The sequence below is a fragment of the Periplaneta americana genome, chromosome 16 (assembly GCF_040183065.1).
Source record: "Periplaneta americana isolate PAMFEO1 chromosome 16, P.americana_PAMFEO1_priV1, whole genome shotgun sequence".
NCBI lineage: Eukaryota > Metazoa > Arthropoda > Insecta > Blattodea > Blattidae > Periplaneta > Periplaneta americana.
Genome location: NC_091132.1, coordinates 48,975,125 through 49,002,013, shown reverse-complemented (window position 1 = coordinate 49,002,013; position 26,889 = coordinate 48,975,125). Strand labels below are relative to the sequence as shown.

Sequence of the window (26,889 nt, the reverse complement as noted above, 5' to 3'; positions counted from 1 at the left end):
ATTATTATAACATACTGTAGGCCTATTCTTACCAATTAATAATTAATTACATAATTTTGTCGGTACTCCTCTTGTGCCCTCCTATACCAGCTTGTAATCATGCTGTTGGGAGTAAATGAAAATCCAACAGTTTAAGTTTGTTGGACATGAAGGAGTTCCATTCCGTTTTATACTCTTCATCAGATAATCAGCAATAAGACAATTTTATTACTGCACAAAATAAAAATACAACAATGATTGGAATGTGATCTAAATGGCTACTCACTAAAGCACATCTAACTATTAAAAAAGTGCAAGTAAAAGTGTAATTGGAGGAAGAGGAATGTGACAATATTGTGTAAAATTTGTATGAACTTAAAAAGTGTAACATATATTCAAATTTAGACTGATGTTATGTTTAAAGTATGTGCATAATCATACTTCATGTCTGGGTTTCATTGCCTACATAATTTGTAAGGTTTAAGTTAGAATGTTTTCCTTTTTGACTCATTTTTATGTTTAGAACTAATTCTCTTACTTTAAAAAGCCTCCAAATACACTTTTCAATTTGAAAATCGGTTAGGTGCTAATTGAACCTCACGAATTTGTTAGTTTCAATGAAGGGGCAATCCTGTAATTTGTTTCAACGTATCTAATAATAATAAAATACTTGATAAGAGCATTGTTTATATCCCAAGAATGTTTATTTATATGGAAACAGTTTTTTTCCATTTTCCCACAAATTTTGTTTTATGGACTTGGAGGGTTTTGATTCTAGACGTCTCAAATATGATACACAATTTATGTCTGGTGGCCTTAGTTTTATTGTTTTATTTGTTCGTTTTGAATACCACCAAGGGTGGTAGAATTGCTCACTTTTATGATTCTGTAGAAATCACCTTATGTATACTGCATTTGTATGCCTCGTTTTACCGTGACAACGCTTTTTATTTCTTTTAGCACTCTGATTATTATATTATTTATGTCTTTGTTATATTAAGAATTTTAGATAAGGGCGCAAATAGCCATAGTAGCTGACGCGCCCTTTTTAAACCCTACTACTACTACTACTACTACCACTACTACTACTACTACTACTACTACTACTACTACTACTACTACTACTACTACTACTATTCTTCAAAATTTGATCTGTGTAACGTGACGGATGTAAAACTGTACCTCAATGCCGATAAATATCCTTATCACTCTTTCTCAGTCGATAGCGACAACAACACCCTCGGGTTGTTTTATGAGATGTATTCTCAATTTTAGTCATATTATGAACAAGAATCGACTCCTTTATTAACAAGAAATGATTTCATAGCTAATACGCCACTCTTCGTTATCGACTGATCGAAACAGGGCGAGGAGATAAAATCTGGAGCAGTAAATATCAGGTAAATAGCGGCCAGAACTAATATACCACCAAAAACAAATGATTTGTGCCTTATGATTCACGATAGGGAAGTGGAATATAATCCATTATCTAACATTGTCACCAACATCATATAATTAGTTCATTTGTAACAAGATTTCATAACATGGCGGAGGTATACATCTTAGATTTGCAAGGATTTCACGCAATAAACACAAAAGAATTCATCGTTAAGGAGATTGCTGTTACAACAGTTACAGATGGATTGCTTGCCCATTACCTTTTCCAACCACCAACCAACATTCAGCCGGACAACACGTCCAGATGGTACGTTGAAAATTATGTGCATGGACTGTCATGCGATACTGGATACATCCCCTACTCCACCATTGAAGAAGTTCTTCACCATGCAGTCAGACAACATAGTGCTATTTATGTTAAGGGATTGGAGAAAAAAAGGTTTCTTCAAAAATTGTTAGGATACGATTCATAGCGTTCGCCTACGGGTGAGGCCAGGAAAGCGGCATGTAGGCCTACTGATACGCCGCTTTGTGCGCGCAGTTGTTGAGACACGCTCGACAATCAAGGACAGCAAGGTCGACAAGTTATCAGTTGTGAGCCAGATGTTGCAGTATTTAACACGTACAGTGCAGTTTCTTGACACAGTTGCTTAAATATTCAGCGTGTGTGTAAAATTTAACAATGCAAAACGCAAAATTCACGCTTGAACAGAGAGTTTTTTTTAAGTAGGCCTATGATGCATAGGCCTTTGTGAAAACAGTCATGTAGAGAGGTGCGTAGGCAATTTGAAGTGAAATATTCGGGTGCTCCAATTCAGGGTAGAGAAACTGTTAGACGTCCTGTTAACAAATTAAGGACAACAGGGTCGATAAATGCTACAATTCCTAAGCGAAAACGAAGAGTATTGACGGGAGAAAAAATTGATGAAACCAGTGCATCATTTACACGCTCTCCTAATAAATCTCTAAGAAGTGTTTCACAGGAAGTTAGTGTTTCAAAAACATCAGTCTTTACTGTTGCTAAACTTTTAAAATTAATACCCTACAGAGTATAGTATAGAAAGCGGAAGCTTACGGATAGACGATTCCCGCAAGTGACACAGCAGGCAGGCCGCTTTCCTGGCCCCACCCGTAGGCGAACGCTCTGTATATACAACATGGATGATATGGACTGTCCAAACATTCTTATATTAAGACAAAATTTTAGCGGTAGACCTATGTGTATTTATCATAATACAATGTATGAAGTTAAGTGTGCTTTACAAAATGTGATAATTTTTAGAGACTGGTGAATTCAAAATCATATGTGCAAGTAAAGACATTTCTCTTATGAAATGGAAAAAAAAAAAATTGTGTTACAACATTTCAAATATCACATGACATATTTCTGTAATTACTGTATACGTTACAATATATTTTTTTCTTAAAAAATATTCCATTCATTTAATTATTCCCATAATCAATTAGGATGGGTTAGGATTCCCTAGGAAATATCTCTTGTGATCCCGTTTAAGGTTAAGTTGAAGGAAAAATAATTGTGTTTATATTACAAATAATGCAATGACAATGTACCACATAAAAATAAATATTTATTGATTTGCATGTTATTACATTACTTTTTTCTTAGAGGTTTGGACATTACTCAATTTTCTTTCTTAGGCTCTTCCTGCTTTACCTGAGAACATACAAATAATTATAATATCATTAGTATTTAATAAGCAAGAAATGATAAGGAAATATTTATATATATAGGACTCGAACCTATACATAATTTTTTTTCCTTAACTAATTGCAATGTTATCTTCCTGCCTTTTTCAAATAATTCAAACTATTTTTTTTTTATATTTACCACATGCAGGATTCGAACCTGCGCCTCTTCATTACAGAGACCTGATCTTGAAACAGGCCCCTTAAACCGCTCGGCCAATGTGGTTCACTTTAAAAATTCCACTTCTTATGCGAAACATTATAAACAATTTCAGTCAATGTTTCCTGTACAATTTCTATATATAAATTATCGTAACAATTAAAAAATAAAAAAAATATATACCACATGCAGGATTCGAACCGTGCCTATTCATTACAGAGATCTGATCTTAAGACAGGCGCCTTAGACCGCTCGGCCAATGTGGTTACCTTAAAAAATTGTCACTTCTTATGCAAGAATTATAAACAATTTTACTCACCATCTCCTTCGCCATTTTTTGATACAGCTTGCAGTTCTCAGTGCATTGCCGGGACCACATCCCCATTTCTGAAATGGCTGGGTTTTTACAATGTGTCGAGTGCTCGATGCCATCACAGTATTCATGATGGTACATGTCCTCATGGTCGTCGTCGCCAATAAAGTGATACTGAGGTTGGCCGCATAAAAAAAAACATCGCACCAAGTCTTGTGCAATTGATTTGGTCCATATATGCAATGTATTCCTACTACACTTTCAGCACGATTGAATTCCACTAATAAATTTCTTCTTGCACTACAATCTAACACTCTTCCTCTCTTGTCGCTTATTTTCGGCGCCCAACATTTTTTTCCACTACTTAGATTTGCATTTTCCATCTTCCTATTTACACGTTAATAATTAACAATACAGACCTTACTACACAAAACAACTGTTGCTTCTTTCAGTATGCACTCACATTTATAATACAATATAAATGTAAAAAAATCACGTTACATTATTCTAATAAGTCATTGCTTTGCAATCGGTTATATTTAATTTTTCAAAACTAACATTCATTTATTATTCTATAGTCGCAACGCTGTTATTCCCGGCGTGACTCCTCCTCTTTGCTTACGTCTTAGGAAGTGAAGGCTCTATAAAGTCTAGGTAGGTAGTATCGTTCACCGTTCTTGTCCTTTCGTTGCCGAGCTACAATACGAGGAATCTATTTGCACACACCGTTAAACATTATCATATTGTAGCTCCTATGATAATAAATGAAACGCACTGTAATTCAGAAAATAATTGAGCGCCAAATAACGTCTTCGTGTGCTTTCTGCGAACGCCAACGAAAGAGCCAAAATGGCGGGCGATTATATTAAGTATTTATCGAGCCTTAAGAAATGAATAACGTCTTCCTCAGCGAATCACAAGACGCATACGTTTAAATGTAGCCGACCTGCAACGCGATTGGCTGCCGGAAATTAGAGCGACGGGACTATAGTAACAGACATTTATTATTCTACTTTCCTATTGGTTATTTTAAATTCTTAACATCACTGAAAAATATTAGCAACATTTTCTTATTGGTTCAAACACAGGAGACCGGAAGTGGTAACGTAGAGACGCCATTACATACGTCAAGTTCATTTAAATGTTTGACATGTCTCTACTATTTCAGGGTATTGCGGTTTCTTTGAATTATATTACGGATTGCAATAATTAATTCTATCGTACAGTATCACTTCAAATTTCTTTCACCGTAAATTTTATTACTGTCACGCATTCGGTTTCCTTCCTTTTGTTTCTTTCTGAAGCAGTATGAAAACTTTGAGATGAATTACCCTTGGATGCAAAAAAAGTCTGTAAACAGTTCCTTCATTACCATTGCATGAATAATTAGACATTCCTTCCTGTTCCAAACATTGCTTAGGGCTGAAGCTATCCATTACGCATTGCCTCACATGCTCTCCATAAATATTATCATTCTTCTCGTCTGTTTATGTATGGCACTTGTGACGGACAAACGGAACATATTCATCCTCCAATTCCCAAGTACTTAATACCATATTGCATTCTCCAAAATTTGTTTCCATAAGCGCTGCTTCCCTTGCATTCCTCAAAACTATTACAAAGTCTCCACCGTCACAACCAAAAGACCTCAAATCCCATCGATCGTACTGCTCCAACCTAAACGTTTTCCTAGCACCGTCTGCTTTCTCAATCCTCAGATCTTTCAGTTTCTTATCCGCATTATGAATTCTTAAGTGGAATTTTATGTCGTTACAATCTTGTTCTATGCTCTTCATTATATACACTTCCATAAATCTTTTATACAGTATAACTTCACTTTTGAAATTTCAAATCCCAATGGTAACGGATACTTCAAATTATACCTTCCGATATCTCTCTCAGCGTGTAGTACAATCTCAACAAATACGTCATTACCAATATGGAACTCCATCCTTAGCTACTGCACTTCAAAAATTTACTTCTCAAACTGACGGTTTTTACCAACTTCTGCTGCATTTAAACATTTCCTATCAATTTCCAATATGAGGAAGAGCGGAAGAGGATTATAAATATTTTCAAAGGAACGTGTTGTAGGATAACCCATTACCACATTCCCCATTTCTAACTGAAAACGAACCCAACCCTTGGATATGTGAAATGGAAAATAGTTCATTACAATTAATTTCAATAAAACACACATTCATGAATAACTTTTATTACAACTTCAACAATATTTATAAACAAACTTCACATTTCATACATAACATGATATGTTACTTCTTTATTTGTTATTTTTGGAAATTTACTACCTCAACAATGAACATAGAAATGTTAAAGTCTTTTCTTGATAATTAATTCTAAGTACTATTTTTACGATGCATTGCACATTATGGTATGTTAACCCAGTTCAGAATGAGCACAAAAAAATTAAAGTCTCTCTTCATAATTAGCCACTTCTGGCTACTGATGTCTCAATACATTGCACATTATGATATGTCACCCCATTCCTATTCGTTTGCAGTCCGTGATAGATTAAACTGTGCGGTGATTCATTCAACTATTGCACTTCATAGGCAGTTAACTCTGCGAACCTTGCCGGTAAGAAAACACTACCACCATCACTTAGATCACACACGATCCTTCTATCTAAACGAGTTTTCACAATTCTACTTGAAATGACTGGTTATTTAACTCTAAACAACAGACTTTGCAGTGAAACAATCGGTCTGATATTGTACTCACATCTGGAAATCTGGTTGAAACGTGATGAGATGTCGTTCATCGGAAGATGAACATTCTGCGGCTGCTGTACTACTATTGAATGCTGCTGTTCCTGGTGTTGCTGCTGCTGGTTGAAACGTGATGAGATGTCATTCATCGGAAGATGAACATTCTGCGGCTGCTGTACTACTATTGAATGCTGCTGTTCCTGGTGTTGCTGCTGCTGGTTGAAACGTGATGAGATGTCATTCATCGGAAGATGAACGTTCTGCGGCTGATGTACCACTGTTGAAGAACGTGATGAGATGTCATTCATCGGAAGATGAACGTTCTGCGGCTGATGTACCACTGTTCAAGGACGTGATGAGATGTCATTCATCCGAAGATGAACGTTCTGCGGCTGATGTCCACTGTTGAAGGACGTGATGAGATATCATTCATCGGAAGATGAACGTTCTGCGGCTGATGTACCACTGTTGAAGGACGTGATGAGATGTCATTCATCGGAAGATGAACGTTCTGCGGCTGATGTACCACTGCTGAAGGACGTGATGAGATGTCATTCATCGGAAGATGAACGTTCTGTGGCTGATGTACCATTGTTGAAGGACGTGATGAGATGTCATTCATCGGAAGATGAACGTTCTGCGGCTGATGTACCATTGTTGAAGGACGTGATGAGATGTCATTCATCGGAAGATGAACGTTCTGCGGCTGATGTACCACTGTTGAAGGACGTGATGAGATGTCATTCATCGGAACATGTACATTCTGCGGCTGATGTACCACTGTTGAAGGCTGCTGTTGCTGCTGTTGTGCAATTTCTGGATGTTGTACCGGCTGATCATCACGTACAGGTAAGTGTTGAGGATGGTCGGCTGATGATGCTGAGAATAGGAACGGCTTCTGCTGTTTATGGTGGTTATTACCACTTTGCGAATTTTGCGTGTTGTCAAAAATTTCTGCTACTAAAGAGTCATATCACCGGCTATCTACGAATCTGCCCTTTGTTTGCTACTGATTAAAAATAATTGCTACTGTTGCTTAATCTGTTCCCAGAATTAAGCAAGAAAAGCTATTGAAAACCAGAGTAATTGTTATGTCACATAAAAGTTTGACATGACTTTGAAGTTGAAAAAATGTCACTTTTGAACCAAAGACTGTGGAAGTGAGCGCTCTTGTGCTTCCCCGGAACTTCATGGCAGGGATTCTCCACAGCTAATCGAAACCCAGTCGCACAGAGGACCGCAGCTTCCTGCTGATAATGAGTCACATAAGAAATCCCTTCCTCATGGATTGCGAGTTAGTTGCAGTACGGCTGAACTAGTGCAACAGAAAGTTCGATCTGCGGAACGTGAAATTTGCATTCGAAGGTAAGTACCGATGTCATTTCCAGAATTCATTATGGATATCACAAACCTAGCATGATAAGTTTAGCTTATGAAATACTTCGTCTGTGTGACAAGAATTAAAGGAAGAAAATAAATAAGAACAGTAAGGCAATATTAAAGTTTTATGGAGAAAGAAGAAAAAGTTTGAAACCATGAAATAAATAAACCAACCGAGAATTAAAATAATCTTCCCAAAAAGTTTTTTTTTAACATTTCTTAAAATACCGGGGAATTTGGTGAAACTTAATTCCTTTCGTACCATATGTTACTGTACCATGCTGAGAAAAAAAAAAAGGATTTCCTTTTTTTTATATGTAAAAGTTTAAGCTGGAATATAATATTGCTATGTATTAAATTGTTAATAACTTCATACATGAATATGGCAGCACTTAATTTGATAATTAATTAAACTGGTAGAGCGAAAGAAAATTGATATAGATATTTAACTGGTGTCAAATAATACATTTCTTAAAGCTCTATTTTGAATAAATTTTAAAGGCCTCAAAGTAGTTTTTGTTATGTTCCCAAATAAATGACATATAGGCTACATTAAATGAGAATGAATAAAAACATAATATACATTCCATGGGGACTTGACAGGGTGATTTAGTTTTTGACCCGTTTTAATTATCCTCCGGACCCTTTACATCCGGAGGTTACACTTGTTATTTAGTATATGTTTTTTAACGAACTTGACATTCGGACTTTTTGCATCCGAGTATTTTAGAAATACGCCGGATAATTTATTTATGGTAGCATTTGTATTGTTATTTTATCTCTTTTTAAATATTAGTTAAGGTCAGATTTTTATAATGTTTTATGCATCACCCTGTTGAAACTGCATTTGTGTACCTCGTTTTAATCGTGACAACGTTTTTTAGTTCTTTAAGCATTCTGATTATTGTATAGTTTCTGTTGTGTAAAGAATTTTAGATAAGGGCGCAAATAGCCATAGATGCTGACGCGCCCTTTTTAAACCCCACTAACTAACTAACTACATTCCATGGACCTCGGTAGAAATTCTGATATAAACTTACGATCTGATAAATTGTTTGGGGTACGGTGTCTCTAAAGTTCTGTGGTACAATTTTCCTGGGTATCTGAAAAATTATGATCTGATTCTTGGGGTACCAGTGAAGTCATAATCTGACTATCAAAATTCACATGTGACATATCTTTCTTAGATATCTATAAAGTTTTGAGTTAGTACCTTATTTGAATATCTGGAAAACTATAATTGGACTACATCTTTTTTGGATATGTGTGAACTTTCCATGCGACCATGTTCCTCGGATATGTATGAAGTTATGATCTGACTGTATCCTTTGATATTAGCGAAGTCACATTGACTACAAATCATCTTCCTTGTTCATTCTCATCAAAAATTATGGAGCGCATATAAGTCAGTATCACTGCTTCTGTGAATTTTCTTATCGTGGCATTTCATGCATGTGACGCAGATAATGCAACAGGTAGAGGAAATTTTGTAATCTTTTACGGATATTTCGATGAGAATGTGGGATGAACAGGAAATGAGGCTAGAAAGTGAAGAAATGTATAGATCAGAGTATGTTAACTTGTCCATGCACATCCTTTCGCCAAGCATTGGTGAACAGTTCGTTTTGTACTTTTTTTTTCGATTCATGAGGGTACAATAGGCCTATAAGAATTTAATATCACCACCATAGTTGAAACCTTGCATAAATACAGAACCAATCGTTGTCTGTTAATGCTGCTTGTTGGGTGAGAGATGGCAAAGTCTGTTAATTTAGATTTAAAGAAATCAGTTTTATTGCATTGAAAGATGCAATGGTATGCACAAATGAGAAATGAATTGCATGGAATAAAAGACACAGACGATGGAATTCATGTCGATCACTGTTCTTTATTGCATCGAATCTAGTTAGTGATGATCCTCCAACTGATTGTGTACGGTATCCATTATATTCTACGTTACATGACGCTTTTAGTAATAGCCTATGTTATTTGTGTGACTAAAGGTAAAATCAATTCCATTACAGGCCAAATCGGCCCAGAGGGTGATGGGAGTTTAAATCTCCCACCTTTATATACAATCGGCATTAATTGCAGTTGTAACCGCGTTTACCTCCAAGGAAATACCCCTGGTACTCATTTCTGTTTATTGGTTCGTTTTGAATAGTACTTAAAGTCTGAGAACTGTTAATTTTTATGATTCTTTACAAATCACCTTGTGGATACAACATTTGTATACCTCGTTTTTACCGTGACAACGCTTTTTAGTTCTTTTTAGCATTCTGGTTATTGTATTTGTGGTTTTTGTTTTGTGAAGAATTTTAGGTAAGGGTGCAAATAGCCATAGTAGCTGACGCTCCCTTTTTAAACTTCACTAACTAACTCATTTCTGTTAAACCCCAGACCCATAATGCGGTTGGAAGGAGAATATCCATGATCCCATCGGAAATCAAACCCGCGCGACCTTGTGACTTCGTAGCTTAACGCCTTGACCGTAACGCTACCATGCGCCCTTTATTTGTGTGAGTGGCGTTGTAAAATGTTTATCATCTACAGGTCTTGACAGTCATATCATTTTATAATGTTATTGGCCCTTCTTATCTGTCTTCCAGACTCTCCCTCTGGAAAGGAAATTTTATTTTAAGTAACGTATGTGTTAACTACTTTATTTCCTTGTTCCATTCCGTACTATATTTCAATAAAACGATATGATTCATTACAGGTTCTGGTTTAATGTAATAAATAATAAGAAATTTAACCTGCTAGATTCCGTAAGGGCAAGGGCCTCCTGATTAACAGGGCTTGGCTCAGTAGACTTCACTCATTAGGTGAGCTGGTCCTAAGGAGTGATATCGAATTTGGCTGCACTTATTCGCTTCTATGTACACAATCTAAACACTATATTCACTTGTAAGTTCCCTATTCACACCACACTACACACTGGGGACGGTTGCTTCTAGAACTCTCCATAGCTGTCTGTCTCTTGCTCTGCTCCTCCATTGTGATCCTGCCTTCTTCTTGAAGAAATCGGCCCATCTAGTCGTCTGGCGTCCCACGCTTCTGCCGATCCTGGGATCCCACAATGTGACTCTATGCGTCCATCTTCTATGGTCCATCCTTATCACGTGCCCTCCCCATTTCCACTTTAGGCTTTCGTGTACCTGGCAGATATTCTGAATGTTTGTTGCATCATTTTATGTTTCCTTTCTGGTCTCTGGAAATCCGAGAATTATAGATGATTTATTTCGTACCGACGCTAAACATCTTACATCCTGTTGATGTTTTATTGTTGTTGGTTATAAATAAATAGTTGCTGTTTTCGGGCTGAATAATTAACATTTATGTTGTTTGTTGTGTAGTCAACTGTCCGAAGACAAGTTCTAACCTCATAATTGATACAAATTTCATCACTAATGAGGTAACTGAGCCAGGAGGTAATGGGGTAGGGTGACCAGTTTCTTTCCCCGTTCATTGCATGCATCACAGACTATAACGTATTTCACTAATCAGACTTCAGATGTATACAAGCAATTGTTCTTCCTCGGACACTTATCGTCAAGTGAGATATTATACTGCCTGATAAAATAGATGTACATATGAGCCAGAACTTCAGTCAGAGGTGGACATGTTAAATTACTTCATTTAAATACAAATCATCTTGTCATAGATATTTTTGTGTTTACACTTTTAACTTGAGATTAATTTTGTTATCGCATTTCATATTTCTCGATCTTTACATTTTGTACTTTTAAACTAATTCAGTTGGAAGAAACTGGCCACCCTACCCTGTTATCTCCTTGCTTAGTTGCCTCATGAGCGATGCCTTATTGGTGTCACTTATGAAGTTCAGACCTGTCTTCGGACAGTTGACGAAACAATAGACGTAGTCGCGGATGTGCCCTATAAACAATACTACTATTACTACCACTACCATTACTACTACTACTCAAATTTCTGCACATTCATTACAGCGAAACTAAATTTCTTTCAATTATTTAGTATAATACACCGCTCTCTTAAATTGACTGAGCATATTGGAAATTAAATCAATGGCTTTCCCAAAACACGCTACGAAATACAGAGTGATTTATATAGAACTGACACATTTCTTCCTTTCTTTATTTCAAAACGAATGATGCTAGCCACAATTTGTTATACCTCAAATGTAGAGTATCTTTTGGAGATTACTAACCTCTATTGCAAATGTTGAAGATTCTTTATTTATTTGGCTGGAAAGTCACTTAATGACCAGTTTTTAACGTCAAATTAAACAGAAGTTTTGATTCCCTGTCATGAGATGCGCAGATGTTTATTTTTTATTCTGTATATTTGTCATATTCTTTTAGAGATCCAGTTGTTTCCAATTTGTTTACCAATCCCAGTATTGTGTTTTTTTTTGGGGGGGGGGATTACGAACACCAAATTCTCTCTGGTATGCCCTTTGAGTAGCTGTAATTGAATTCCTAATCCAGTATTGCTTCACAAGGTAGAGCTTTTAATTTAATGTGTACTGCATTTTCAGTGACTAAAACAAAATGTCGAAAACATCTGCCAACAATAAGGAATAAAGAATAAACATCTGCGCATCTCCTGACAGGGAATCAAAACTCCTGCTTAATTTGACGTTAAAACTGGTCATTAAGTGAATTTGCAGCCGAATAAATAAAGCATTTTCAACATTTGCTACAGAGGTTAGTAATCTCCCAAAGATACTCTACATTTGAGGCATAACAAACTGTGGCTAGCATCATTCGTTTTGAAATAAAGAAAGAAAGAAATGTGTCAGTTCTATATAAATCACTCTGTATTTCATATAAAACAATTTTTATCTCGGAAAGGAAGCAAAAACGAGCAAAAATTGTATTAAACTTTTTGTTTGAAATATCTCAAAGAATAACCCCTTGAAATTAAAGACATTACTTACAGTTAATTCTGTATATATATATATATATATATATATATATATATATATATATATATATATATATACATATAAGCAGATATTTTTATGTGAATGTCTTGTACGCAAATCACAAAACAAAAGTTTAATTTGGATGTTTAGTAAATTATTCTCTTTTTGTGGGTTATGGTTCAAGAAAGTATAACATTTTAAAATGTAGTGAGTAGCATGGGAAATATTGTGAAAGGAAATAACGTAACACATGTAATAAGAAATCGTGTCATTTTTATTTGTATTGGAGTTCTAAAACAGTTGGTAGCAATGTGTAGATTACACTTCACTCACTTTGCTAGTAGAAGCGGCGTGTGCTTCAAATAGCAGCAAGTGGTGATGCATTCTCGAAGTTTGTTGGTTCTCGGCGAGTGTTTGCTTATACGATTGATAAAGACATGTGAACTTCAAGTTTCAGCGACAGGCTGTTGACTATGTGATACTTCAGGTAACGCGAATCAAAGATACCTAATTGAGAAATGAGATGAGTTCAATTGCATTATTTTTGTTTTAGTACACTGTTGTTTGTATATATTGCAAGGTATTTAACTACAAAATCGTGAGGGATTATCAGTGCACGTGCGGCGACGTTTAAACCGTTCCTGCGTCACACAACGGTGATGTGATAACAGTGACAGTTATTGTGATTAATGGAGTTACTCTTTATCAATTGGCTGTTAATGGCATTTAGTTAGGGACGTCAATTCATAGAAAATAGTTTCGTGGTTTTCTATGCGATCCGTCACGCTCCTTTCTCTTTTTAATGTGCACTAAGGTGAAGAGCCAATTGGCTGGTCTCCTGATCTGAGAAAAATCATCAAAGAGCCAATTGGCTATTGCCGTTAAGATTAATCCCTACGCGTTCGAATCTTCAAACAGCCAAACTGGCTATTACCATTTCGTGCCTAGACTCCTCCTCCTGGTTGGTACCATTCGCGTCGCTCCTCCGGATCAGGTCGCTGTACTTCTGCCCCCCCCCCGTATGTTGTAGCTAATCAGTTACGTCCATTTTCGGCTTACCCACTGGAAATTTCTAGCGCTCCTTCACTGGGGCGGCGAAACCCGAAGTGAGACAAGTGGCCAAGAGGCTTGGAGCTCACATATTCAGTTTTTCACAGTCCCAACTCCCCCCCTTGCAAGGACGTGTTTTCACGTACCTTTAAAGCTTCCCCCCCCTCATTCATTCATTCATTCATTCATTCATTCATTCATTCATTCAAAAGAGTTCCTTCAGTGGAATATCGAAACGCGGAGTGAGACAAGTGGCCAACAGGCTTGGAGTTCACATATTCAGTTTTTCTCAGCCCCGAATTCTCTTCCAAGGACGCATGTTTGGTACCTTGTAATGTTTCTTTACCCATTTTTCCCCTTTCATTCATTCAAGGTTTTCCACAGAATTGTCATGGAACTGTTTGGTATAAATGATGGGTTGTGTATTGAAGTGAGACTTGGAATATCAGAAAAAGGAAATTGAATCTGTATTGTTGCAGAGATGAAATTCGTAAAAAGAAAAGCGAAAATGCACATGGCAAGACTACAAAACAAACGGAGATATATTATCACAGATTAAAGTCAAACCTGATCTTGAAATGAGTCAATACAGGAATGGAATGACATGCAGTGAGTTACGGAATTTAATTTCGGTGTCAAATTGTTACGCGTAACGTCATATTTTCAGATAAACAAAATTCAAGTGTAAATTTCTTGTGCAATATTGTCGTATCTATATTTCACTTCCAGTGAATGGCCATCTCCTACGTGGCGATCCTCAGCTGGAGTGTGATATATGCCATGTATCTGTTACAGTCGAACATATTTTATTGCATTGTAGGAAATACGACCGTTACCGTCGACAATATGGAATTCGGCCGACTCTACGTGACGCTTTTGGAAATGATTTTAATTGTGCATATGCAGTTTTGAATTTTTTATCGAATACAGGACTTGACAGGGTGATTTACTTTTTTATTGATCCGTTTTACTTATCCTCCGGACCCTTTACATCCGGAGGTGACATTTGTTGTTTTAGTTATGTTTTTAACATACTTGGAATTTCGGACCTTTAACATGCGCTAGATAATTTATTTCTGGTGGTATTTGTTTTATTATTGTATTGTTTCTTTTTAAATACTACCTAGGGTCTGATTTTTATGCACCACTTTGTTGAAACTGCATTTGTGTACCTCGTTTTTACCGTGACATACGCTTCTTAGTTAGTGTTAGTATTCAGCTTATTGTACTTTGTATGTTTTTGGTTTTGTTAAGAATTTTAGATAAGGGCGCAAATAGCCATAGCAACTGACGCGCCCTTTTAAACCCCACTAACTAATTAACTAACTAACTAACTAGCAGTATACAGTACATTTAGACCTGCCCCCACTTTTCATATAGTGTGTAATGGGATACAGTACTTCGTTGTTTTAAAGGCAACTGAAACTTGATAAGACGAACTGGGAAAGGCCGGTTTATCAGTCCTCGCTTATGCGCATATATTTACTCGCTCCGAGATTGCAAATTACGTTTCAAGTTCATAAACTCAAACAGACATAGGCCTAATACCCCGACCCGTCTTCTGTCTTAGGAAGATTGTGCGACTGCACTAGGCAATCCACTTAGCTGAGCTCTTAATTATCTGAAAAACGGAATATTGGAGCTTACAACACAGAGGACAATGGCAGTGACACATATAAATTTGCCAAACGAGGATGAAACTTAATTGTGCAGAATTTATACCCATAAATGTTACAACATCCAAAAATTAAAATATCTTCATCAAACTATCTCAAATGTATACACTGTGTTTGAAAATGATTGTAAAAATCTTCGCTTCGCATCTCCTACATGGCGAGCCTCAACCGAAGTATGAGTACCAGTTACGGTCGAGCATATTTTATTGCACTGTAGAAAATATGATCTTGACCGTCGACAATATGCAATTCGGCCGACTCTACGTGACGCTCTTGGAAATGGTTTTAATTGTACAAATGCAGTTTTGATATTTTTATCAAATACAGGAGTTGACAGGGTGATTTAATTTTTATTGACCCTTTTTACTTATCCTCCGGACCCTTTACATCTGGAGGTGACATTTGTTGTTTTATATTTGTTTCTTTTAAATGCTTAAGTTAACATTTCGGAATTTTTACATCCGAATATTTTATAAAATTTTATTATTTTGAAATGCGCTATATAATTTAACTCTGGTGGCTTCTGTTCTATTGGTTTATGTTTTAGTTTTATTAAGAATTTTAGATAAGGGTGCAAATAGCCATTGTAGCTGACGCGCCCTTTTTTTAAACCCCACTATCTATCTATCTTCGCTTCGTGGCGTTATAGGGCAGGACATTTGGAGCATGTGCGTTGAAGCCTTTTCATGGAGATACGTCATTGTAAATGTGCTAACTCTTGTAGGTGGGCAAGTTGCTTGAAATTAGAGGCCCTTTTGGTGCCTGGTATCTGTGACCGTGCAAGAAACAACAAGCTAGCAATACTGTAGACGAGAATTAAGCATACTTGGATTGATTTGCGTTGCTGTAGTAGGCAATAGCTCTCCCCGTGTGTCAACAATAGAGATAATACGTTCGCGTCGTCTCTTACTCTGAGTGGTAGTCTCTGTTGACAGTGCATATTGAATGCATCATTACTCGTTCCTCCTTCACGCCAATAGGTAGAGGAGCGATGACAAGAGAAGAGCGCAACACGGTGAGTTTATATTTCATGTATGTATTACGAACTGAGACATTTTAAATGTGTTTTTAATTGGAATTGTTGATTTTATAACACAAAACAAAAACTACACAGTATTTTATGCAAAACAAAAACTACACAGTATTTTATGCACAACAAAAACTTCTAGGGTCTTTAATCTCAAGAAACTTGCCTACATGAAGGAGTTAGCACTTCTACACTTACGTAGCTCTGAAAGAGCGTTTCGGTGAACATACATTCCGTATCTCAAACGGCTCCAAACGACCTGTCCTAGTGCCCCATGAAGTATTTTTATATTTTTGTAACACTGACACAGTTAGTAGGCGCCAAAAATAGAAGTAAGTTGCTTATCTTCAGGGATTAGAACTTTTACAATGACGAACGTAGCTTTGAATGAAGGCTTCATTGGACATGCATTCCTGATATCAAACGCCTCCAAATAACTTGCCCTGCAACATTAGAGGTTTTACAAACTTTTTGAAACACCCTATACACATAGATATATATATATATATATATATATATATATATATATATATCTACCTATGTATAGGAATACATTTATCACTCAGAATATTTTATGTCTACAGATTACTTTATACATTAAGCTTCCCCCACACTGCAAGCTCAGTTTCTTGTTATACGCCTGGTACAGTTCCCGCAAAGTCGGCCGTTTTATCTACGGTAATAAGTTTATTTTCCAAAACCTATTTAGCGGAGAAAATGTTTATAAACAACTTAAAAATGAAAGCAGTAAACCATAGCTGTATTAAAAGAGTTTTTTTAATACATTTCTGATATATCCGAAGACTATTCTGAAATTCTCTACTAATTTCTTCTTGCGAAATGTTAGAAATGACTTGTCGGATTTTATTTTCACCTTTCGCATAATTGAATAACTGATTCAATTTAAAAGTACAAACTTTTTGCATTATGCTATACACAATTCTCAAATTTTTAGAAAAAAAAATGTCTAGCATTACACTACGAACGAATGAGTAATCACATCATTTTCTCAAACAGTTACAAAAACACAGTAGCTTTCATTACACTATGTAGGAATGAATAATCCATTTATCGTACCCAATAAATTATAGAAAATAATAACTTGCACTACATTACACACGAATGAGTTGTTCAGTCAGTAGCTCGGAACACTGCAGTGGTGAACTGCACGCATGCAACACCCTACAAACTTCCTTGTACTTTGGCGCGTACGAAAGGTGCTCTTTAGGAGGCAATGGTTTTGTACGTCCCGTAGTATAGTAAGTTAAGTGGAAGACTATCTACTACACTGATGGGACCATAGACTTTTTTAATAGATCTAATCCTTCCTGGTGCATTATGATTCTGGAGTCTATTTAGCCTCTAACAGAAGAGAGTTCCAGAAAATTTTCCTTGGTGGTAAATGCGGCAGTAATGTAGGACTGACGTCTATAATTCATTTAATAAGAACTTATTGATAATCTCACACATTATATAAACAGTGAATCATAAGAAAATAGCTAAAATTCAAGAAGTCTTTCTACTAGGTAGGGGGGAAGTAGGGGGGGGGACACACAAAGAGTTGGTGGCTTGAAAACAGGTTTGATAGAAAGAGTGAAAGAATGCCACTATCAATACCACTACAAGCAATGGTGGGTCATAATACCGCTCGTCATTTTCTTTGTGGATGAATCACGGAATTTTAGTTTAACACGTTTCAAGCATTTTTTTGAAATGGCATATTAATAAATATAACAGAATGATTACTGGCTTATATTTTAGTTATTTTAATTATACAATATAACACAGTATAACGTTCAAACTAGGCTATCAAGGAAAGTATAGTAAATGAATTAAATCTCTTAACTGCTGCAATACAATAATGTGAACATAAATCTTCTTGACAACAATTTATCCATTAAATTATTAATCAGTTGCTTTTATGAAATTAACTTTTTAATAAATTGTAATAATGTACACAGTATTAGTATTAAGAAAAGAATTTTAATATTTGCTCTGGATTATTAAAGCGATTCTTGGATAAAATTTGATATTCCAAGTCGCAGAACCAAATTCAAGTTTCCGTTGCTTATTTTATTTTTATTGGGTTATTTTACGACGCTGTATCAACATCTAGGTTATTTAGCGTCTGAATGAAATGAAGGTGATAATGTTGGTGAAATGAGTCCGGGGTCCAGCACCGAAAGTTACCCAGTATTTGCTCGTATTGGGTTGAGGGAAAACCCCGGAAAAACCTCAACCAGGTAACTTGTCCCGACCGGGATTCGAACCCGGGCCACCTGGTTTCGCAGCCAGACGCGTTGACCGTTACTCCACAGATGTGGACCTCGGTTGCTTATGTTTGACCTTACAGAAGATTTCGTAATGTTTACATGTGAGAAGAATTTTTCACACACCTGCGTAGATCCAAATATTGCCACTAACCTGGCTCCAAAATCATACATCTGTGGATATTTATCTTTCCGCGACTTCCTGAATAAATCCGTTCCTCTAAGAGACGAATACTCATTCCTGATGTGAATGCCATGTTTAAGATCATTTACTTCCATTTGCAACTCGAGAGGAACCTCAATGTTTTCTATTGCAAATGGATTTCAAAATAAAGCACCAACAGTAAATAACTTTCACTCAATTTCATCAAAATCCTAGCCCTACTAATAAGTTTGCTTCTTATTACAGGCCAGCAGGATTCCTTGTCTGAAAGGGTGTGTAACAGAAGTCGGCTGCTCTGATAGGCGGAGTTGGATATGTTTCCTGGATTGAGTAATGTGGTGAGTTTATCCCAATATCAGATTTTTCACTTCCGAAGCTCTGTTTTCCGCAAACAGAAGCATTGGAACTTCCCTCAGATGTTCATAAAGTGAGGAAGTTACCGATTATGGAGCATTCTCCTTTAGAAGAAGGAAAGTGAAATAGTAGACGGACGTTTCCTCGAATTCTTATCTTTACTTCGCTTATCGTACACTGGGACGAGTGCCGGAAGAATGTGAGGGCAAGATTGCATTGTGAATATTTTTCCGGGAATTCCGCGAGCGTGTCTTGGAAGAGTAATCTCAGACAGAATTTCAGTATTTAGTAATAGGTCTACCAACCTTTCCTCCTCAAAATGGTCACAAGTCTCCCAACAGAAACTGTTATCTTCCAGAATTATGGCAACTCCGCTTTTTAATTTAATTTTTTTTTTTTCACAAACGAAAAGTGAGAATACTTGATTTTTAGCAATTTTGCGAGTTTTACTGTATTATCATTTACATGCCGTAGTATTATTATAAGCTGGTATAAATTATCAGTGACGTGCAATGCTAGTTCCTTCTGTGTTATAAAAACACAACAACAACAACAATAATAATAATAATAATAATAATAATAATAATAATAATAATAATAAAATGTGTGAACGAATCCAGAAATGCTTGTAGAGTTTTAGTAGGAAGACCGGAGTGAAAAAGGCCTTTGGGGAGACTGAGATGTAGATGGGAAGATAATATAAAAATGGTTTTGAGGGCGGTGGGGTATGATGGTAGGGACTGGATTAATTCTTGCTCAGGATAGGGACCGATGACGGACTTATGTGAGGGCGGCAATGAACCTGGAGATTCTCTAAAAGCTATTTGTAAGTAAATAATAAAATGTTCACGACATTAGCAACATAAGAACGGCACGCATTCCTTCTTTTTTAACTGCATTTACCAATTTATATTATTCAGAAAAGAAACGTGTCAATATAAAGAAGTTAATAATAATAATAATAATGACCATCTCCTATTTGGCGAACCTCAGCCGGAGTGTGATATATGCCATGTTCCACTTACGGTAGAACATTTTTTACTGCATTGTAGAAAATATGAACGTGCCCGTCGGCAACATGGAATTCGGCCAACTCTACGTGATGCTCTTGGAAATGATTTTAATTGTACAAATGCAGTTTTGAGATTTTTGTCGAAAACAGGACTTGACAGGGTGATTTAGTTTTTTTTTTATTGACCCGTTTTACTTATCCTCCGGATCCTTTACATCCGGAGGCTATGTATGTTTTTTTTAACGAACTTAACATTTGGACTGTTTACATCCAAGCATTTTAGAAATGCGCCGGATAATTTATTTCTGGTGGCATTTGTTTTATAATTTTATTGTTTCTTTTTAAATACTAGGTAGCGTCTAAGAACTGATCACTTTTATGATTTTTATGCATTAACTTGTGAAACTGCATTTGTTTGCCTCGTTTTAACAGTGACAACGCTTTTTAATTCTTTTAAGCATTCTGATTATTGTATTGTGTTTGTTTTGTGAAGGATTTTAGATAAGGGCTCAAATAGCGCCCTTTTTAAACCCCACTAACAGAATTAATAATAATAATAATAATAATAATAATAATAATAATAATAATAATAATAATAACAATAACACACAAAAAGAAAAACTATAGGTATGGGTGCAAATATTTTCTCTATTAAATAACTTAAATAGTGATACAGCAAATAATAAAATCTTCTGTATGTAATTATATTTCTTTGTTTCGAAAATGTAAGAATTCACAGTCTCCTATGTACGGCTGCCGTAGGATGAATAAATTTGTTTTCTCTTCCTACAGAAAAATTTTATATTTTTCACATAGGAGTTATTGCAGAAACAACGACGACTTTCTATTACTTGTTAGCCCTAGTTTCCTTTAAAGATATGTTTCCGAGTACCTTTTAAATGTCTCCCCTCTCATTTACCCCACTGACATTGACAGTGTGTTAGGTTGTGGAAATTTTTTGTTTTTTGTTTCGACGTTGTTTCGTTTGATTTCATTTTATATGATGAGTCATCTTTGTATTATTGTATGTGTCTCGAGATTTTAGTCTGACAGCGCCTTTAACGTCTAGTGTTTTTATTTTACGTGTGCCTACCAAAATAGTTATACTGAAGCGTCCTACTGAATATAGTCTACTACTACCAGAGAACGTTGCTAACTTGTAAAAGAATCCTTCCTGTTTTAAGAGAAACCACTCGTAGTGCGATTGGACTTTTAAGGACAGTTACAAAATAAATTAGATTTCGGTGGAAGAAATTTGGAAGTCAAAGGTGAATTTTTGATAAGAATGCTGTATATTATGATCTTAAGACGGTTTATATATTGAGATTATATAAATTTCCAGTTAGCCACTTTGTGTTTCTCTCTTCATTTTCAGTATAGATATTAGGGCCTATCTTTTTTTGCCAATGCCTGCCACTGTGCACTATGAAAGGTGGTGTACAGTGCATCAGTATGATTGCTATGTTTGTGATTAATGGAGCAATTAATGCTGATAAAAGAAATGGGAATGACTCGCGAAAAGCTGTCACCGAACCGTCTTTGTGTACTATAATTTTCAATTTGATCCACCTGGATTCGAACCTGGGTTATCAGCGTGGAATCTCGACCCTCGGGTCGTTCGTCTGTAATATTATCTATATATAATAATAAATATAATAGTGGATTAAAGAATTGCGCACAATATTTTTAGATCTTCTAGTATTAGTGCCATATTACTTCCCACAGGTTGACGTCTTACTTCACTCTCACTGACGTCAGAAGAGCATTCTAACTCTAGCGATGAGTGTAACAGTACCGGGAAACAATGGTGATTATGTCCGATGCTATTTGAGGTCCTTGGTAAAATGTTACTTCTATAAGCACTGCTTTTTAATTGTTACGAAGCACAGTTTATATGAATTCTAGAACAACATCCGTTTCATTGCCCTGAAACCATAATTCATCCTGACAATATTTAAATACTTGTCACACTTAAGTTGGTCATATATATATAACTTATGATTTGTCTTAGGATATACAGATCATGTCCCACGCTTTATTTTCCTCATCCTGTCGTATCTTGTTATCTCCGTCATAGATCTTAAAAGGCGCATAATTCTACTGATAAGTACTTCCTTCTGAGTCGACAGTTTACTGCGTAAAAATAATCCGTAACTGTCGTACTTATATGATAAAGACTCTGCAGAAACATCTGCTTTACTGTCTTAAGAATCCGTTTAAAAGCAAGAAATAGCTTTAAAAACTTCTTTCAATTAGGTGTGAATAGAATGTCTAATGCAACTACACAACAATAAAAGCATAATGTTAAATTAATTTCTAACACTTTTATATTCTTAATAATTGTTGGTTTTATCCACAGATCTTACTGACAACAATGATGGTGGTTCAGAGTAGCAGCCTGAAATCTGAGACTTCCATCCTGAACAGTGGTGCAGCAGACCTTAAAGTATTGATCATTGAGGACTTAGCCCTCAACATGACCTGGAACAAAACGTGGGACATCGTCTCCAAGTTTCTCTTTTCCGGAAACATGGACGAAGGCCTAACAGCAACGGAGAATATGCGTCGATACGTCACAGAGAGGAAAAGTTGGATCCAGAGTATGGCTGTTAATGGTGACATCCTGACAGATGGTTCGCTACTGGAAAACCGCAATCGTTATTTAGAAAATGCAGAGACGTCACTTAAGGCCCTGTCAACTATGTATGACATTTCAATGAACTATTCCGATTTCGAGGATATGAAAAAACAGTTTTTGAATTTGAGTAATGAATTTAATGACACATATGAATATGAAATCGGTCTGGAGTCGATCATTGTAACAGAAGAATATTTAATCCAGTTGGAAGTTGTGAATGAATGTGTTGCTGGCATAAATAATTCCCTAGTATTACATAATCCCGGTAACCCGTCGATTAGTACTTGGATTGATAACTTTCCTAATCTGAAAGAATGTGAGAAATACTATATTATCACGCGTGAAAGCATATCCGAGCAGAAGATTTTGTTGTCAAGGATAAAGTCGTACTTAATCTTCCGCGATTACATTGATCCTCCATTGTACATTTTTATAATGCTGATCGGTATGGTGTGGAATATAGTGCTGCTAATCATGTTTGTCCGAAGAAAGGAAGTGCGCACAGCTCCAAACATCATGATATTCAATATAGTGATCGCTGATGTGATGAACTTGACATTCAACTTACCACTTCAGTACTTCGGCTTCTATTATCCGTCTCATGTGCGCCTTAGCGAACCAGTGTGCATCCTCTTCATCAGTCTGCGATGCATGTTTACTTCCGCAAGTGCGTTGTCTGTTGTTGCGCTCAGTGCCCAGAGGTTTTGCGCGACATTGTCAGCATTCCACAACTTCAAAGCTCGCTCTCAAATCTCTTCCACCGTCATCACAATTGTCTACATTCTCTTCATCTGGGCCGCAGCATCAAGTATCGTTCTTCCAGACACTCTGCTCGAGAAAGTCTGTGATGACAAACCTTCAGGGAACAGTGGCAGGAAGTCCGCCAAAGTGGTCTCTCTGCATGAATTCATCGTCTACTGCTTTGCACTTCCCGGCTTAATGTTCTTCTTCACCTTTCTCACAGCCAGGAGGCTCAGGAGAAGTGCACGGGAAATGCCGGGCGATACACGGCACACAGTCCATGAAGAAGCCCGCAACAGGGGAGCAACTGTGGTTACTGCCCTGTGCATCGTCTTCACTATCAGCTATGTTCCGTTCTTCATGTGGGGACGTATCGCCACTTTGCTGTCTCTGGATAGGTGGAAGCTGCCATTCCGGATCCTCGACAACATTACTTATTACTTGCTGTTTTCAAATCCCTGCTTCAACCCATTGGCTCTCTATGTAAGCAGTCGTACATTCAGAAGACTCTTCAATTCGTACCTTTTTGGCTGGTTTCTGAGGCGTCGGAAGTTGAAACGCACAGATACAGAGCTCTCCACTGACACTACAACTCAGTCTACAAGACAGCAGGAATCAGACATATCCAGGCGGCAAGAGTCAGATATATGAATTTTTGTACCTTTTTTAATAATTGAAGTTGCTGAAAGCTGAAAAGCACAAGAATTTAAATGTTCTGCACACTGCAACCTACTTCACAAAGCAGCACGAATTAGGTACCTATATCTAATCAACAGGAGACTGATGTATCTAAGCAGCAGGAGACAGGACGTATCCAAGTAGCAGTGGTTAGATGCAAGCAAAGAACAAAAAAGTCGGATGTGTACAAGCAGCAAAAGTTAGGTATATCCACACAGGAGTCTGATGTATCTAAGCAGCAGGAGACATGACGTATCCAAGCAGCAGTGATTAAATACGAGTATATGCAAGGAACAGAAATCGGATGTGTATAAACAGCAGGCGCTAGGTATACTTATCCAAGTAAGAGTCTGATGTAGCCAAGCAGCAGTGATTAGATACGAGTACATGCAAAGAACAGATGTCTGATGTGTATAAACAGCAGGAGCTAGGTATACTTATCTAAGCAAGAGTTTGATGTATCCAAGCAGCAGTGATTAGATACGAGTATATGCAAGGAACAGAAATCGGATGTGTATAAACACCAGGCGCTAGGTATACTTATCCAAGCAAGAGTCTGGTTTATCCAAGCAGCAGTGATTAGATACGAGTACATGCAAAGAACAGATGTCTGATGTGTATAAACAGCAGGAGCTAGGTATACTTATCCAAGCAAGAGTCTGATGTAACTAAGTAGCAGGAGACATGTATCCAAGCAGCAGTAGTAAGATGCATACAAGGAAGAGTCAGATATGACTGTATAAGCAGCAAGATTTAGTTACATCCAAGCAGCTGTAGTTAGACACAAGGAACAGAGGTTGGATGTGTATAAGCTGATGTCAGATGTATGCAAGCAGCAAAAGTTGGATTATGTAAATTGAAGGATTGGTTGCATCGAAGCAAGAAGTCAGATATATCTGAGTAACACCAATGGGATTTTTTAAGCAGGAGTCAAATGTATCTAAGCAGCAGAAGAAGTGTATCCAAGTGTCAGGAGTCAGATACATGAAAGGGGAAATCGAATGATTCAACCAACAGAAGTTGACTGTACCCAAGTGATGTATTCAAGCATCAACAGTGAGGTGTATCCAGATTAATACGAGTCATGTGGATTCAAGTGATAAGATTTGTATGTATGAAAGTGGCAGGAGCTAAATGTGTGCAGTGCAAAAGAACTATATAGGAATATGAATCCTACTTGTAGTTGAAATGACATGAATTTCCAATCAAACAGACAATGAGGACCGAAATAAGAATTCTCTCTCGCACTGTCTAATAATGTTTAATTTTAGTTTGTATATTTAAGTGGACCCCTGTGATGTATGATATTCGTTAAACAAATATTTTGTACCATATTAAGGTTACAGCAGTACCAAAGGAATCATTCGTACTCATAAGCAAAATGGAACTGTTTTTGGTCATCTTCACAGCGTAGTGTGAAGAGACAACCATGCCTCTTGTTTGTGATCATATCTATTGTTACTGCAGTATTTACTGGACTAGAATGTCCAAAGTTGAAAGATGATGCAGATGATATTAATAAATAACAGTATTATTTATATCTATGCTGTTGTAGCCTCTACTCTTCAGTATTTCTCATTATCACTATTGAGAGGCTGCATGGTAAAACAACCACAGTTGAATAACTTTATTTTCAGAAAACATCTTTTAAAATGAGGACTTATAATTTTATTTTATAAATCACTCTATTAATTTCGAATATCACAGCTAATTAAATACTTGACTTTTATTTTTATATTTTATTGTTTTCTTTTATTACAGGTATTAATACATTGTCACCATTATCTCACACTTGAATTATCTAAAAAGGTCGTTTTTCCATCAGTACGTTTCATCGATCAGAACTATGTGCATTTGTAGCCTATACTTTTCATTATTATATGTCACAAAAGAGGAACTGCATTGGAAACAACCCCAGTTGAATAACTTTATTTTGAGAAAATAACTGTTGAAATGAAGATAGGTAATAATTTTATTGTATAAAACAGTCTATTGATTTCAAATATAACATTTCATTAAATATTTTACTTCTATTTTTATATTTTACTATTTATTTTTGTAATAGGCATTAGTTTATTGTCAGAATATCTCACTTAAATTATCTACAGTATTCTTTTCATCAGTATATTTCATCAGTCAGAAATATGTGTTATTTTAGTTTCTATTTTATGTAAAAAAAAAAACTCACGAAGTTGTATGGTTTATTTTGAAGACCTTAATAAAGAACTGGTTTATTTGTATAAATTAATCCGCATGATTTTTATACTGCAAACAAATCTTCAATCAGTGTCGTCAGCCTTAGCAAGAAAAATGTATTTGAGATTAAACAATATGCAAAGTATTCAGAAGAGATGTCATGTGTGGTCCACCTTCATCTTAAGCTGAACACAGTGGAATGGGAAAAAAGTGTGTCTTGTTGATTGGATTGTTATGAATGGCCAAATCCACATAACTGACCTTCAGTTCTTCCCTTTTCTGTTTACGTTAAGGCAACAGGATACTCAAAAATTCAATTTTTTTTTTATCAGAAAGAAATCTTTGAAGTTTCTTCATTTAGAAAATATGTACTTTTTATGTTAGCTTCTTTATTTTGCGATTATAAGTATGCATGAATTACAAAAATTATTCCAAGATTATAATTTTAACATTTCAGCTGAAAAATCAAAGATATGACTTTTAGAGGAAAAAACCTAATATAATAATTT

The 26,889-nt window shown here is 36.2% G+C and overlaps 1 protein-coding gene across 6 annotated transcripts; it reads left to right on the top strand.

Annotated features, from left to right (window-relative positions):
* On the top strand, positions 1 to 26,428 carry LOC138716229 (neuropeptide CCHamide-1 receptor-like). Of its 6 annotated transcripts, none has more exons than XM_069849075.1 (4): positions 2 to 7,135; positions 7,497 to 7,651; positions 19,008 to 19,099; positions 22,487 to 26,428. In XM_069849075.1, exons 3-4 carry the CDS (start codon positions 19,076 to 19,078, stop codon positions 24,155 to 24,157), a joined length of 1,695 nt encoding a protein of 564 aa, XP_069705176.1. In that variant the 5' UTR covers positions 2 to 7,135; positions 7,497 to 7,651; positions 19,008 to 19,075; the 3' UTR covers positions 24,158 to 26,428. The 6 variants fall into 6 exon arrangements, with proteins under 6 accessions (XP_069705177.1, XP_069705176.1, XP_069705175.1 ...); XM_069849074.1 differs by having other exon boundaries at positions 7,438 to 7,651; XM_069849073.1 differs by having other exon boundaries at positions 7,338 to 7,651.
* The last annotated feature ends 461 nt before the right edge of the window (positions 26,429 to 26,889 follow it).

Bases quoted from the DNA above. Each gene is read 5' to 3' on its own strand.
- LOC138716229 (XM_069849076.1), top strand. From the start codon at position 19,076: ATGTTTCCTGGATTGAGTAATGTG. The intron at 19,100-22,486 runs GTGAGTTTATCC...TTTTATCCACAG, and splicing joins TTCCTGGATTGAGTAATGTG to ATCTTACTGACAACAATGAT.